At 47.5% G+C, this 15,990-nt stretch overlaps 1 protein-coding gene across 4 annotated transcripts in view; it reads right to left on the bottom strand.

Moving 5' to 3' along the window:
• NRG2 (neuregulin 2) overlaps positions 1-15,990 on the bottom strand; it is a 160,359-nt gene that overhangs the window by 17,351 nt on the left and 127,018 nt on the right. For 3 of the 4 annotated variants that reach the window (XM_032702849.1, XM_032702850.1, XM_032702848.1), the window contains 2 exons: positions 15,318-15,438; positions 5,560-5,618 (listed from right to left, as the gene is read on the bottom strand). In XM_032702849.1, the coding sequence (XP_032558740.1) occupies positions 5,560-5,618; positions 15,318-15,438 (180 nt within the window). Of the gene's footprint in view, positions 1-5,559; positions 5,619-5,871; positions 5,949-15,317; positions 15,439-15,990 lie in introns of all 4 variants that reach the window. The other variant, XM_032702847.1, reaches the window with a different exon arrangement.

The following is a 15,990-nucleotide window of genomic DNA, read 5'->3' as shown; positions in this document are numbered from 1 at the left end:
CAAGCATAGCCATCACCCTGTAATTCAGTGGTCAGCAGTTATCATGTCACTGAAAGGAAGCTGCAGAATGTCTGTGGAATTTAAAATGCTAAATATTGGTTTGGGGGTCAGATGAGTAAGAGGTGGAGAAGGAAGCAGAAAGGTAGATAAAATAAAGTATTCTTTTGCTTATTGCAATCACAGCAGGTAGAAAACTACTATTGAAAAAAGGAAGTGAACAGAGAAGGTAAAATTCGGATCAAGATCTTCCCAGAAGAGCTTGAAGTGGTTCATTTATCCCTCTGCTCATGAGGACACTTTACCTCAGCATCAGGAGCAAGGTTTCCCAACCCCATCCACCAGAAGGGTCACTTCTCCATGTCAGGGTGATGACCAACACTCCTCTGGCTGCAGCCAGTGACTTCTGAGTGCAAGGGACCATCCTTCTCACCCAATAAACCTGCACTGCTCCACTTCCATGCTAGTTTAGCCAGAAGCAATGGAGCCAGTTGTGGGAACAGGTTGGAAAGAAAGCTGCTCTCCCAATGGATACCTGGAAATCCTACTCTGTGTTTGCAAGCAGACCAGTAGGAAAACTCCAACTATGAATTGAAAATCAATTTATAAAGAAACCACTATTAAATATGGGGGAAAAACGAAGAATATGCTGGATGACATTGTATATGACTGTCAGCTCTATTCTAGCGTGGCTACATACTGCAACTTTAATTGGGTCACAAAGTAGAAAATGAAAATGTTTCACTAACCAAGATGATGAATGCTGTGACATTTATTCTCCAGATTGGTGATGATTATTTGGGGACATGAATAAACAGCAAAGTTAAGATGAAGTTTGGGTTTCCACAGACAAGAGGCAAGCATAAATAGAAAACTTTACCCCAAATTTCTAACTTGTTCCATAAATCACAAATGGAAAGAATCCAAATGTGCAGACTTAGGAAATGTATAAATGTTCCTGCTGAGCACGTTTAACTTTCAGTATCTCAGCCCCACCAGGAGTGAAATAGCTGCCAATGTGTTTCATGAAACCTTTACAACCAGCCAGCCCTGGCAATTTATTAGTAAAATTCCAGGAGGGTTTTACAGAGACCTGAAAAGCTGCTTATAGAAGAGAGAATATAGAGCTAGATCTCGATCTGATGTAAAACAGGCAGCTATGGAATACAAGGTGCCAGTACAAGCTTTAAAAATAAAGTTTCTTAGAAGGAAAGATGAATTTGGATAGGCCTGTGTCTTCGGGGAAGAGCTGCAAGCCATGACTGTGCCTCTGAAGGAGACAGCTGTCCACTGGGTGAGTCTCCAGCACCCACTAGAAGCTCACAGAAGAAATTTCTGATTCTTTTGGATATTGCTAAAGTTTTCACCCAGGTGTGCCAGCAGAGAGAAAAATCTGGCTGCAGAGGCTTAATGGTCCATGGGTACCTGTGCTATGGATTCATTCTGGCTGTGGATCAAGAATTTGCTGTGTTCTGTTCTCACTAATGCATGGACAGCCAGACAGAGACACCTGTGACCCTGCAGGTACCTGTACCACAGTACCAGGAGTCACCTAACAGCTACACCCATGAGTTTGTCTGTGGAGACATAGAAATTTGAAGACCTTGATGTGAAAAACATATTAGCAAGAGGATTTAATGACTCATCACCATGGAAATAATTCTCTCTTTTCTCATCTACCAGGTCATTCCTCTCTTTTGTGTAGGAACTGCAGACAATCACTGTCCTCTCAGTTCAATGCCATTAATTCTCCCTCAGTTTAAACGACAATTGCTACTGCAATTAAATGTTGATTTAATGTCCCTCAGTTATATTGTGCAGCCTCTATAAGGCTCTCTTCTCACAGGTTAGTTAAAACCTAAACAACACGATCTCCTAACCCTGATCCATCAGCCAATTCCTTATGTGTGGGTGGAGGAGTGTGCACAGAGACTCGCTGAGATCAGTGACATTTCATACTGACAAAAGGCATCTAGACAGGCTAAAGTCAGCACATCCTAAGTCAGGACATCTTTTTCTTCTCAGATATGTACCTTTCAACTATTTTAATCAGAGTGAGCAGTTGTTTGCTCTGACATCTCCCCTTCCTTCTGCTGAAGGTTTTCTGTTTCAATGACTCTGGGAAAGCCATTTGTCCCCACTGCCCTACAGCTGACCTATGATAAACAGGACACAGCTTCAAGTTTCCCTGGATGTGGAGTTGCTATGCCTCAGTGTCTCAGGGCCCTCATCTGCTTTGGGTTATTGTCCATCACTGGTGACAGCTCAACCCTCGCCACTGCAGCACAGAAAAGCCACACTGCCTCAGACCTCCTTGCAGTGTGAGCCTTGCTCAAAAACAGACCATCAGGGTGGCTCAGACTAACTCAGGCTCAGCCTAAAGGCAGGCTCAGAGAGCTGACACAGCCAGGTACCACAGCTCTGCTCAGAAGTGACACCTGGCTGGGTCAGAGCTGTGGTGTCTGTTTGCACTTTGCATCCATTTTCCCAGGTAAGTGGCTGTTTTAGAAAGCTTCACTTTTTTCCTGCGATATCTCAACACATTCCCAAGCTAAAATGTGAAGTCGTAAGCTGAACAGGAACCACCTGCTGACTTGAATCATTTGCTTGAATCCTGCTGTTGCAAATTCCTTCCAAAAGCAAACTCTATTCATCCAAACCAGGGCTGAGTCGGGACTGGCTGGGGGGTCTCCGAGCCCAATAATACAACTGCTAATGAGTTCCTCTGTACCAATCTGTCAGAAAACAGCAACAGTGTGAGCGTGACATGGAAAAAAAATCTCCAAGTTTAACATTTCCTCTTCATTTTCAAGCAGTGGGGTATATACCCAGAAGGGCTGGCAGTGGGTACCTGCTCATAGGGTTATAACAGTGGCATAGAGAAATATCACATGCAAGAAAACCTATCTAAATACACCCAATTTTCATCTTAATGACTGCAGTGGTCTAGCAGGTGTTTTGGGCAATCAAATCAAAACAAACCTCCAGAGCTACCTGTCAAACAGACAAAGACAACCTGAAGTCATGAAGAACATGGGGAGTTTTACATGAGCAAAATCTGAATAAGGGTTTAAATTGGAGAGATAGGAAGCTGCTCCCAAAAGGAAAGTACACAACATCTGGCATGATGCTGGGATGCTGCACCATCTCCATCTGTGGCCCAAATTCAGCAAAGTATCTGCCACACCTTTTCAGAACAGTATCTGCAATTTAGCTCACTGCAAACTCTTCCTCAGTCCTGGGATATACCTACTAAAAGTCATTGTAATATTTATTATTTATATTAACGAATCAGAAGGTTCCAATCTAGGCCTGAAAACCTAAAATACCCCAAATACATTTAAAACACCAGCAATGTAGGTGTCCTTATTTACTATTTAAGTATCTGTCAAATGCTGGCAGTGTTATCAAATCATGAATCAGGACAGAGCTATTTTATTTCCAGTGGAAATACCTGAACCTCATTTAATCTGTTTTGGTTTTTGACCTGTCAGAACCCATGTGGGATGAAGCACTGAGTGAATTACAGAACAACAGCAACTTGTACTGTGCCCAAATTATTGATTAAAGTAGAAGGTAAGCATTTGCAGGGTCCACACTCGAGTGAAATGCCTTTCTTATTCGGACAATCAGCAAGTTCAGTGCAAGATTTTCTGCTGTGCTGCCTCCACTTACATTACCCAACTGTGACCTGAAAGTGAAAACAGCTATAAACACATATGAATCATCTTCTTACATGAATTTTATCCAAGTTCAGACAGGTAGCCTGGATTGTTAAGCTGTTTTTCCTTACTATGCTGTGGTTAAAGCAGAGTTGAGGTAGGAAATGTACACGTGTCAGTTTTAAAGCTGGCACTGTTCCTTTAACACGTGAATAAAATTAAAACAAATCTCAGCCCCATAAAAAGCTGGATTCTGCAGGCTGAGAAAAAAAAAAAAAACCAAACCACACAGTTTGCTCCTGCAATAAATGCTCTGAAAAAGGCATTTTCCTGACATGAAACTCATTTCCCCCCCTGTTTTGGTTTTGCAGAATGGTAGCAATAATGTTTAAGCCTGTTGGACACCACCTTATGACACAAATCAGTTCACCAGGTGAGCATCCCAATGGTGTTTGCAGCCAGGGGCCCTGACACCAAGGACTTCCACATGGGAAGGAAACCTTTCTGCATCAACTGAAAGATCAAACCAGAACATTTTGTTTTGTCGTTTTAGAGAGAGCTTACTTGGATGTTGGAGCCTGGGAGGATAAATCAATGGAGGTTTCAGCTTCGGAGGCCAATTTGGAACAAAAGGAAACGTAAAAACATCGAGCTGTCCCAAGGGCCTCATGAAGTCAATTTGCATTTGTCTGTATGCTCCACGGAAGGGAGTTTAATTTGAGCACTTGCCAGCTATTAGCACGTGCTAATGAGACTCCTGCTACTGCCAGTTCAGGATGGGAACTGCAGGATTCCTCACAGAGCGGTGGGAGAGGGGTACTGGCAATCAAGGAGTTATCCTGAAGAGCCATTTCTCCTCTGCTTCCCACTAATTAAAGCCTCTTTCGTGGCTCTTTTTGAAAAACCTCTTTTTAAACCCACCACTTGTGGTGGTCCAAGTGGCCAGCATGGAGACAGGATGGGTCACAGTGAGGGTCACAGGGAGGGTCACAGGATGGGGCACAGCCAGGATCACCGTGGCTGATTTCCTGCACTATAACTGTGCCTCCTTTCGGGTCAGTCCTTACCCAGACCAGGATCCCACTGATGCTGGGGCACCGTCTGAATAGGGACCCGGAAAAACTATCCACCTTGACCAAAATGAGCTGATGATGCCTATGAGACCTGTAGGAACGGGAAACTAGAAACTGGGGAGCATTAAGTGCAAAGGCTCTTTACACCTGTTGAACATGTTAAGGCATTGGTCACTGCAGTGAGACACAACCCAGCATGCAAGGCTGAGCAAACCCCTGGGAGAGACAGGAACATCTCCATGTCCAGGAGGGATGGAGAGCTCCCTGACATGCCCAGCTGGCAGGTTTAGCCTGTATCCTTCGTGACAATGAGGCGTGGGAAGCCCTGAGGCAGTGGCAGCCACCAGCGTAACCTCTGGGTCATGGACTGTGAAGCGATTTCATTACAGTCACACCCTCGCTGTGATTTCTGTTGGTACAGGGAGACTCACTTGCCATCCCCAGAGTGTGACAGGAAAATACACATCTCCTGCCCTGCCCAGCACAGTGTCTCGGGACAGCAGTGCTGGCAGGCACAGCTCCACACACAGCTTGTCTCACACAGCACAGCCACCACATAACCCTGGGCCTCCTTTGCCTTTTGCCTGAGAAGAGCAAGCAGCGTTCAGTTCAATCAGAAATGAAAGCAGAGCCCATTCCAACAAACGGGGAGACAACAAGAGCCCCCAGTTCTCCTCTTGGCCACGGTCACAGCTCCTCTTGGGGCCAAGCAGAGCTGGGAGCGCACAAGACAGGGAGAGGGCTCTTGGAGAACAGAAGAACCTGCTTTAAGGACATGACACAGAGCTACAACAACGAGGGAGAGAGAGAAGTAGAAAGAGACATACTGGAGAAGCTGACCATTGCGAAATGCTGACACCGGTCTCCTGTGAATTCGATCGGACACCTACCGGAAGAGAGAAAACCAGAAAGAGAGAAACAAGATAGCAAAATGACACCCAAACAGGCTGAACTGAGGCCCCTTCAGGTCCCTTGCACGGCTTCTATCCATCTGCTCTCAGCCTTCACCCTTACCTGCAGCCCTAAGCCCTAGCCCAAAGCTGACACCAACAGCCATCCCTGACTAGACCATTCTACATCCACCGCTGTGCCCGGGAGGTTTTAAGGAGTGTGGTGCATTTTTTTGTCTTCAAACATACTTTGCTTAGGATCTGGCATGTACAATCGCAAAGGCAGTTTCTCCAAACATCTCTGTCCGAAGAATCCGTTTGGACATCTGGAGGGGAAAAGGGGAGAAATCACAGAACATGTCTGGCACAGTTCTTGAGGTCAGAAATAAAAAAAAAGTGCATTGTGATGAATGGAAAAAATAAATAAAGGCTTTACAGGTGTATTTACTCTTTGCTTTGCTTTAACCAGGCACCTGCAAACATCAGTATTCCAGCTTTGGTTTTGACCTGGGCCTTCAAGCAGGCACCAAACCCTTCTGCCCTGTCCTACTCTGCCTGCCTCCTTCCTTCTCACCTGCTAGAAGCACCAGCTGGCAGGAAGACTGAGATGGGCTGGATGCTGCTTTCAGAGACTCCGAGGAGCTGCTCTCTAGACAAGACTGGCAAGAGGCACCACAGAGCAGTGAGTGGCTGCCCAGGTGACAGCAAGCGTTGGGTATGGAAGGTGTGTCCCTGTTATCACCCCAGAAGTACCCAGGGGTGTTCCAGGGAAAAAGGGTTATGTGGCAGTTAGAGGGAAAGTGTGTGCAGAGTCTCTGTGTTAACAGAGAGAAAGGGACAGAGAAGAAAGCTGAGCCAAAGAGGTGTCACATGCTGTCCAGCTGCGAGGCTCTCTCAGGGTATCCCAGCCAGTGTCACTTGATGGGCCGGGATGTGCCAGCTCGTGGCCACCAGTTCCACACTGGAATGATGCTGCAGTGGCAGGGAAGGTGCCCTGCAGATGAAAGACACCAGGCACAGGCACCAGTCCATGAGTATCCCCCCAGCTGAGCCACGTTTTGGGAGCCCAGGGACATGGGCAGGGGCCATGAAGGTGCAGCAGCACCAGCACCCTCTGTGTCGTGTCCCACCACAGCTGCAGGTGAACCTGGGATGCAGGGGGAGCCCAGCCTTAGGTGGTCAAGCATTTCTCCCCCAGGCACTTGTCTCTCTCCTTCACTTCACATCTTTTCTTCTGGATTCCTTGGATAGTCCCACAAAGTATCCCCAGCCTTCTTCAAGTACCAGCTCTCACTTGCCGGTCCCACAACTCACTCCCTTCTCACCCAGCCTCTCCCTCCTCTGAGCTTAAGAGAATTTTATCTTTATAGCATCCTAACATCTATTTTCCAGCTTCCCAGGGTAAGTGGAGCTGCAGACTCTGCACCTTGTACACTTCAGACCTTCCTCAGTCTCAGCTGTCACCCACAAGGTCTTACTGTCCCTCAGTGCTCTGCAACTGGTCAACAAGGAAGGGGCTGAAAGACACCTCAGCAAAGAGCACATGGAGCAGAGGCCAAGTCCAATGTCAGTGGCTCAGCCCCTGGACAGTCCACTGTGAAGCACAGCAAGAGGCCAGGGCAGCCTTGGCACAGTGTCCATGTGGTGGGATGGAGCAGGGCAGATCCAGGCCTAAGCCCAGGTTCAGGTTCAGGCTGTGTGCAGAACACCTTGATTTTTAGCAGTTGTACCTCATGATGGACACTTATTGATCTGGGTCAGGAGATGGGAGGTAGCACTGGGGGGTCTCGGCTGTACAGACCAGGGGTACAACAACCTACCAGTCAGACCTGCAGGGGTACAGGCTCCCAAATGGGAGATGTGAGACTCAACTGTGGTCTGGAATGGGCTTGAGGAGGCACCAGATATCTGAGCATGAGGCAGGGCAAGGTGTCAAGATGCACCTCTGAATTCTGCATGATCCAAGGAGAAGATATAGCCAGTTAAAGGCTGCATAATCTCTCCATATCATCTATTGTCCTTCTGGACTTCAACATCTCCACAGCTCCAAACCCGTCCTTTCCTAAAGAGCGATTTCCCAGTTCTTCAAGGCAGGGTTTTCCAGGTCCACGGAATATTCCACCTGCTATCCCTCTCACAGAAGCAAGCTTTGGAAAGCCCTGAATGGCCGACCCGGCTTTGGCACTTGATTTCTTGCTGGATTTCACTGCAGTTTTTGGGGACCTGCACTGTGCAAAAAAACTCCAGTGCACCTTCACTGCCCATGGCTAAATCTGGTTTTTGTGTTAGACAGCATTTTTTTTTTTGGGACACGTCCATGTGGGAGTGTGCTGGGTGACCCCGAGGGCATGGCTCTGCATTGACAGCACTGAGCTCCCCAGCCAGACACTTCAGCTTCTCAGTACCCAAGTCACTTCCAAAACTGGAAATTTGACTACTTGGTCAGGCAAATATCTTTGAAAAATTCCCTCTCTTTCCTCATTCTTGGACATTCATCTTGGAGCACAGGAAAGAGGGACACAACCAGCAATGCCATTTCAGTTGCCAAGGAATGCCCAGCCCAAGGGGTGACCATCAGACATGAGGCCTCTTGACTTTCCCTTGATGAAGCAGAGGAAGCTGGTGCTGGGAAGTGAAGAAGGTGCCACGTTGGCAATCAAAGAGCACAAACCTGAGGCAGGTTGGGTGGCACATACTCACAAGGACAGCCCTAGGGAAGCAGGACTTTGGAGAAACCTTCAAGAGACTGCACTGGGGTTTGATGAAGGCATCCAAAATAGAAGGTGTCTTCCCAATCCTTTTTGAAGTTTACTCATCACCACTGACAGTCAGGAACTTATTCACAGTCTTCAAAGGAACCCAGTTTATCTTGCAATGTGCTTCCTCTTTCTCTGGGATCTGAGATTTCGTGTGTGTTGTGAGCACACTGAAGGTCCTCAGGGGTGCTGCTGAATGAAGCAAACCTCCCACCCAGCCCAAAAAGGGGCGCTTTGTCTGAAACAAGCTAAAACTGTCTCAGGTGCTAAAAACTTGCTCGTCTGCAAGAGGTGAGCCAAGGCTGGAGCTCCAGTGTGACCGAGGCTGCGTGCCCTTAAGGAAAGACTGAAAATAACAGTGAAAGCGGGCGGAAGGAAATAAAAACCCGGAGAAAGAAATTGGTGACACATGAAAAAGCAAAACAGAAAGGTGTCAAAGAAGCTTTGATGCCATGACAGCTACCATACAGCCCATCTTCAGATCTCCGCAGGCAGCAGAGCGTGGGTGGGGAGAAGAGCTTTCTAGACAGAAGGCAGTAGATAACTGTCTTCTCTGTGTCTAGGACAGCTCAGGCTTTTCATCTTTAGTTACTAGTGAATCAGCACTGGGAAAAGCGACAGAAAAAAAGCCCTCATGGACAGAAGCACCTTCTGGCACCTTCCAAACTAGTGTGCAAAGTGTTGAGACACAAGTGCCACTCTGGTGGACCTGGGTTCTGGCTCCTCATAAGGAAGGCTGCAGGCAGAAACAGTGACCAGGAGACCTTTGAGACCATGCAGTGTTTTTGGTTACTTTCTTTTTAGCTGTCTCGTACTTCTAGGCTGGTGAAGATGATTTGTTATTTATCACTGTAGCTCCAGGTGTGACTTCTAGGAAAGAAATTTCCAGCGTGCATGGCACACGAGTCTCCCAGTCCAGACAGGAAGAGCAACGAATTCTGCATGCAGAATCTGCTGCCAGTGGTAAGGGCTTCTGGGCAGCTCTCCTTCAGTGAGGGATATACTAAAGTCAAGGCTCACCAAAGCTGAGAGCCATGAGATAGTCTTTGATCACGGCATCCTTCTTCCTACACATTTGACCCCAGGCCAAGAGATTCTGTCTGGCTGTCTCAGAAAAAGAGAGTCCCTCCTTCTTTGGAAAGCTCTTGCTGGGACTACACACATGGTGGACTATTCCTGCAAATATAACCTTTGGAGTTTCTTGTCCCCTCATTGCTGTCAGAGAGGCCCAATGGGTCTCTCCTCAAAGGCCAAGGGAAAAGGACAAAGGTGTGTCTGCAGGAACAGTCCTGGGGAAGGAAAAGGCTGCACCAACTTCTTGCAGACAGCACCTTGTCCCTTCTCCAGCCAGAGTGGAGAACCCCAAAATTGCCCTGGCTTAACGCCATCCCTCTGCTCCTGACTGCCACATCTCAAACTTACTTGCAAATGCCATTTGTAAAACCGGTCAGAGCGATTTTTCTGTCCAGGTTCTGTTTTCTGTTGTTGCTGGAAAATGTCCTATTCTTTCAACTTTGACCTTGAGACCTCAAAAACATCCACAAAGTTTTGCTCTTGGGTTCAGGGTGAATTGCAGTGAAATATTTCCATGGTAACAAAAATGCAGTAAGATGATTAGCCAAATAAAGCATCTCAAAAAGTACAAACCAAAATGGTTTGAAGGACCCATTTCTATGTTGTTTGCAGAGCACTTATTTCAGAAAATTGAGAAACTTTGACATTTTGCCCTCTATCAGGGCAGAGCAATAATGATTGTTAATTATTATTTGCTACTATTAATTGATAACATCATTATCATAATGTTCCTGCTGGAAGTAAAACTTTTACTGCCCAGCTGTTGATCTAAATATTGCAAGGGTCAGCACATTTCCTTTGCTTCCCTAGATCTTAATAATAATATGCCAAATTTGGCAGGTCTCGTAAAGCAATCCATGTTACAGAAGAATGTGAATGAGCAGGTGCTTCAAAATAATGGGATAAGGAGAAGCTGTAGCAGAAGGACACAATGCACTGATGTAAGCAAATGGGAAAAAAAAATGTTTCAAGCGTGTTGCTTTTTTGTGCAAAGGGCTGAAAAAGAAGACAGTTCTGTCATTGTCCCCTGACCAGTCCCAGATGATCAGGCTCTGGAGAGCCCCAAAAGGCTGGACTCCACAAAACCACTGATGGGAAGAAAAGAAAGCAACCAGAATAAAGGCAGAGGCCTTATCCAGAGCAGCTAATCAAGGCATGTTTGCTGTGCAGTGGAGTCCAAACCTCAGGGACATCCACTGCTGGGCTCGGTGAGGGCAACAGCGCCGTGGGCTCTGCACTGTTGTCTTCATCAAGCCCTGGAATTGCAGGATCAGCTTCCACACTCTGATGGGGCTCAAGGGTCTGATACAGCTACATGTGCATTAAACAGGACACAGTGAACAGGATGCACAGACGGGCCACTTGAACCTGAAAAGGCACCTGATGTCATCACCCAAGATAAACAGCACGAAAAACGCAAGGAACGAGTCCTGGCTGGTTCAGGGGATTTGGAACAGGATGTGGAGATTTTCACCCCTAGCTCAACACTGTGGGCTCTGCATTTCCAAGGGCGTTGCAACACCTCCCCACAGAAGTGCTCGTATATCCATGGCAAAGTGACATCCCTGTGGTTGTGCAATGAGCACCAAATGCCACGGGGAGGGGTGGCACAGCTCCGGGCACTGCAGGAGAGCTGAGCAAGCCATGGTCATGGGAGATCTGCCTGATGTTCACCCCTTTGGATGGAGCTCTGGGAAGAACATGTCAAAGCTGCCAGCATGGCTAACCCTCCTGAATGACCTTTCCCTTTCCTGGGAAAATCTGCAGGCAACAGTATACATGGAGGAGGTGAACGTGTGATTTTGAAAACTGGTGGCTGGGATGCATCAACTAGCTTAGAAATGAACTGATCTTTTCTCTTTTGCTTTGTTTTGGGTTTTGTTCTCTCCTTGACTTACACTTTTTGCCTGAGGTGCTCTGACCTCACTCCCTCACGTAATACAGTGCTGTCACCTCAAACCCAGAAAGTCTGTTTATCTGTCAGCATTTGTAAATCCTTCAACTTGACTCCTGGTCCAAAATGATAAGGGGGTGTTGCTCTGTAGCATTGTTTAAGTCTGCTGATCCCATGCAAGATCCTGGCTCAGGGTTCCAGTCACCTCTGATCACACACAAGAGTCACAAAGAACATTTAAGTGGAATGATGAGACTTGGCTTTGTTTGGCTGGGAAGATCCCAACTGTACCTAAAGTGTGCCAATTCCTAACTGGGAAGAAGAGCATTTCTGTTGTGATACACACACTAGCACAGCCCTGTGGCCATGGAACCAGCAACAAAAGATTAGAGCCAGTCACCACTGCCCTGTGTCCCAGACCAGCTCAAGGCACTGAGACTTGCTTGTGTGCATCCCTTCTGCAGGCACTGGAATTTGCTCTACTCAGACTCTCCTCTTCCCTACAGTTCTGGTGAGAAACCAGTCCAACTCATAAGGCCTCTCTGAGCAAAATGGTCTGGAAAAGGGTCAAGAAATTCTTCCTGTTGAGAGCCTGGAGCTTGTTAATTTACAGGGGCTGAGGAGTCAGTTCTGTGTGTGTGTGATTCAGTCATTTCCCGGGTTTATGCCGAAAATTTGTAGAATATCTGAGGCAGATCCCACTTCTCCCATCCAACTTCCAAGTGGTCTGTTTGCAGAGTCAGGATAACAGCACAGATTGTTTTATGTTCAGGTTTCCTTTGACACCACCATGTGCAGAACTTACTTCAAATCAAGGACAAAATTATGCAAGAACACAATCCAAAAAGGACACAATTTCTGGAGCAGCTCCAAATCCTTTCTGGGCTCTTCCTTGGTGAAAAAAAGGAAGACCATTGTCCAAGGTCTAGCTGAAGTGCATTGAAAAGGGAGGGAGGAGGTGGGATTACAAGCAAATACTTTTTTCCTGAGAATTTAAAAGACCAGGAGGAACACGTTTCTGGGAAGCCTGTTATAAAATAATAATAAAAGGCCAGCTGCCAATTTAGTCGATATCTGCAACAAATCAAGCATGAACCGCTTCAGGAGAAGAAATTATTTGAGAACTCAGCTGCTCTTTTTGCTCCAGACTGCCAGAGGGGACATCTACAGGAAGCATCTTCTGTGCTTCTGGACAGCTGCAAACAGTGGAATCCACTCCAGGAAGGACAGTGGCAGGTAATAAAAAAAGGACACTAAACTTCTGATGGGTGGCATTGGAAAGGCTGGTGCTGGGGAGTTAGAATCCCCTTAGCACCCAGTGAAGGAGGGCTGCAAGCTGGCACAGGGGGGACAGAAGACCCCCCCAAGTCCCTGCTGACTCTAATCAGAAGAGCAAAGTGGAAACAGCACATGGACACACAGGTTGTTCCTGGCTGAAGCTGCTCTTGTTTTATCTCTAAGGCCTTTGAAGAGGTTGTGAGCAGAGGGACCTACCAACCTCCTCCATGCTCTTGTCTCAGAGGCACAGGGAGGCTGGAGGACCAAAGTCAGCGTTACAGAGATCAGAAATGCAGGTCAAACCTGCATCTTTGCCTCCTCTCCTTTCTCCTCCGAGGCTGCATCATGGCATCCTTCACAAACCACAGCAGCAGGTCTTCTCTCTTGGTGCGACAAGGAAGCCGTGGAATATGTCAGCACTCTGCCAGGTTGCAGGCAGACAGAGGTGAAGTCTTTATCCATCAGCAGCCTTCCCCAAGAATCATCCATGTCATTGGGAGAGCCATTTTATGGGAAGCACTATGTTCAGTTCAAAGGCTTCTGCATTCCCCGATAACTGTCACCCTCTGGAATCCAGAAACTCTAAAGTTACACCACTTCAAAAGCCAGGATTTCTTATCTTCAGTCTGTGATTCAATGATAAAAACACCCAAGGAGAATGAACATTCTCAAGCAGTAAGACGAGGAATGACTGTGCCATGTAGAAGGCACTTGGGTCCCCTGGGTTCCTGTGAACACGGAGTCATCTTTTCTGGCAGATGAGCAGTGACAGTGCAGATCTTCACAGCACCTCCATCTGGGTAACTCTTTCCTGCCCTTCCATACACAACTCTTCAATGGCCATCTGCTTTTAGCAAGTGGTATCCTGGAGCTCATCAGAAAAGGAAATCATTTTACCAAACCAAGGAATCCAGGCTTTCAAATGATATGAAATAATTAGGTCTGTTTTGTGCGGCACATAAAATCTTAATGGAATCCATCACTGAGCTTTCCCTCTGTTCATCAGCTGTCAGAGCAGCCTGGTTGGAAGGCAGGCTGTTGTTCATGAGGCTGGAGTTGCCTGCTGAAGACACTTGGTGACTCCCACATCTATCCTTTGTTAGGAAAAACTGATTTTTACATATGGCAGGAATTCGGGTAACTTATTGCAGTTAGAAATTGATCCTATCAGAAAAGTCTTGATCTGGATTCAAGTTCTTCTCAAAAGAAATAGCCTTGAAATCCATGCTTTTGGCATGACTACATTGCTTACAGATAGAGCTATTGATTCACAGACTCCTCCAGGCTTCAAGCCCTTCCCAGAATGGAATGACTGGAATTACTGGGGCTTCCTGGGGCTACAGTTACACCAGAATAGTGGCTGTGACTTTATTTCATCATATGGGGCTTCCCCCACATTTCCTGTGGGGAACACGGGCAAGATGAACCTACAGTGGCACAAGAAGTTAATGGCAGAGACAACTCCCCTGAAGTTCAGGTCTGTGGTGTCCAAGGGCTGCTTTCTCCCCACACACGTAGGAGATGTGGAGGACCACAGCTTCTGGTTTCTGCCCTACTCAGCTTTTTAAATGCCTAAAGGGGCAAGTCTGGGAGAACTGGAAGATGCTGTTCATCCTCTGTCCTTCCACCACAGCTGGCCCTGCACTGGAGGAGAATGAGGAGGGAGCAGTTCATTGTGATCCAGCCCACGAGCCTTCCAGGATGATGGTTCTGTTCAGCTATGTCCTGAGGAGCTGAGGTGTGTGGTGAGCATCACATCACTCAGTGGCAGTGGTGCTGGGCTGACATCCACAGATGTCACACACCTTTGGCTGTGTGTCTCCTTGCAGAGGCCTCTGGGCCACACGGGGAGAAAACTGTTGGCTCTGGGATTCTCCAAGCTGGGCACAGGGATGCCTGGGTCACCAGGAGAGCTCAGAAGCTGGCTCCATCTGCTCAGTGAATGTACACCCAGGGCACCACCTCGTGCTCACTCTGCAGGAGCCCAGGGGCAGGTACAGGTGTGCTCTGGGTACCTACATGTCCAGCACTGGCAACCAGACTGCACTAGTTATTCAGTCACTATTAGGCTTCAGGGGGGTGAGGGGTGAGATGCTTTTGAGCTTTCTGGCTGTGAACCAGAGGGGAAAAAGTCTCACATCCCATTCCACATCCCTCAGACTATGCAGCCCCACTTCAACCTCCTCAAGAAATTTCATTTTAAGGATAACTTGTGTCTCTGTTTTTTTATTGCAGGTTTAAAGGGGAGAAATAAACAACCTGCAGTGGCCACAAAGCAGCACAGAGGGGTGAAGAGCTGTGTGCTAAACCTGGGCCCAGGAGATACAGATAGGAGAGGTAAAGGGCAGGTCCCAGCAAGGGACCACCTCCAGTCACGGAGGAGAGGGGACCCAGCTTTCCCTGAAGCTGCAGAGGAGAAAGGGAAAAGAGGGGAAAAGAAACAGCCAGGACAAACATATCCTTAGAGGAAGAAAATCCAGGAAAAGTCAACAGTGAGACACACACAAAAAGAGGAAAATACAAATCCTCACCCCCCACCCCTGCCCCTCTTGTGTCCCCTTCTGAACCTGCACAGCTCAAACTGCAATTGCCAGGAGAATTTCAGAGCTCCCGCTCCTCTGGCAGTCACACAAAGGTCTCCTCTCCCCCAGCCAAGTAGTTTCCATATTGACACAAGAACTCCACTCACTTACTTGCACGACAGCTGATTAATCCCCTCGATGTAGTAGCACACCCCACCATTGACACAATAGGACTTGGCTGTTTCGTTGCATTTTCTGGCGTGCCCGGACCAGGAGGAGAGAGTTGTGGTTACTGCAGGGGAAAACAAAAACACACACAAAAAAGGATATATTGTTATTTCCTTTGTTGGGCAATTCTGCTTCCTCAGATGGTTTTCAACTAGTTTGTTTGCCAAAGTAAAAACCCCAGAGCGACAAACCTTGGCCTGTGCCTTCAGACCCACCTTCACCTCTCCGGGTCCTGGGGCTGCAACCTGACCTTTCCTTTTCCAGAAAAAGTGGCCAAGTGAGTGAGGGGTTGAAGGCACATCTTCCTCTGAGCAGCCAGCATGTCAGGGCAAGATCATCTTATTGGCAAGCTGCAGGGAAGAGTGCCCCTTTCCCACCTCTGCTTGCCCTCCTCTTGTGCTCAGAACCCTGGGACATCAGGCAGGCAGCAGGTCAAGAGAAAGATGTTCTGGAGAGTCACAGACTCGTGGTGACCTGCTGCTGAGGCCTGAGCACATCATGATACTGAAGATACTGAGACAGTGAAGAGGACATTGCACTGCTTCATATCATTGGGAGGGAGTAAGTTTTCAGAGCCAGAAGCAAGTGCCATCCTTGTCCCAGGAGCAGGTCTAAC

The sequence above is a fragment of the Chiroxiphia lanceolata genome, chromosome 15, assembly GCF_009829145.1.
Source record: "Chiroxiphia lanceolata isolate bChiLan1 chromosome 15, bChiLan1.pri, whole genome shotgun sequence".
Taxonomy (NCBI): domain Eukaryota; kingdom Metazoa; phylum Chordata; class Aves; order Passeriformes; family Pipridae; genus Chiroxiphia; species Chiroxiphia lanceolata.
Note: the sequence above shows the minus strand (reverse complement) of the source record. Positions and strands in the feature narration are given on the sequence as shown.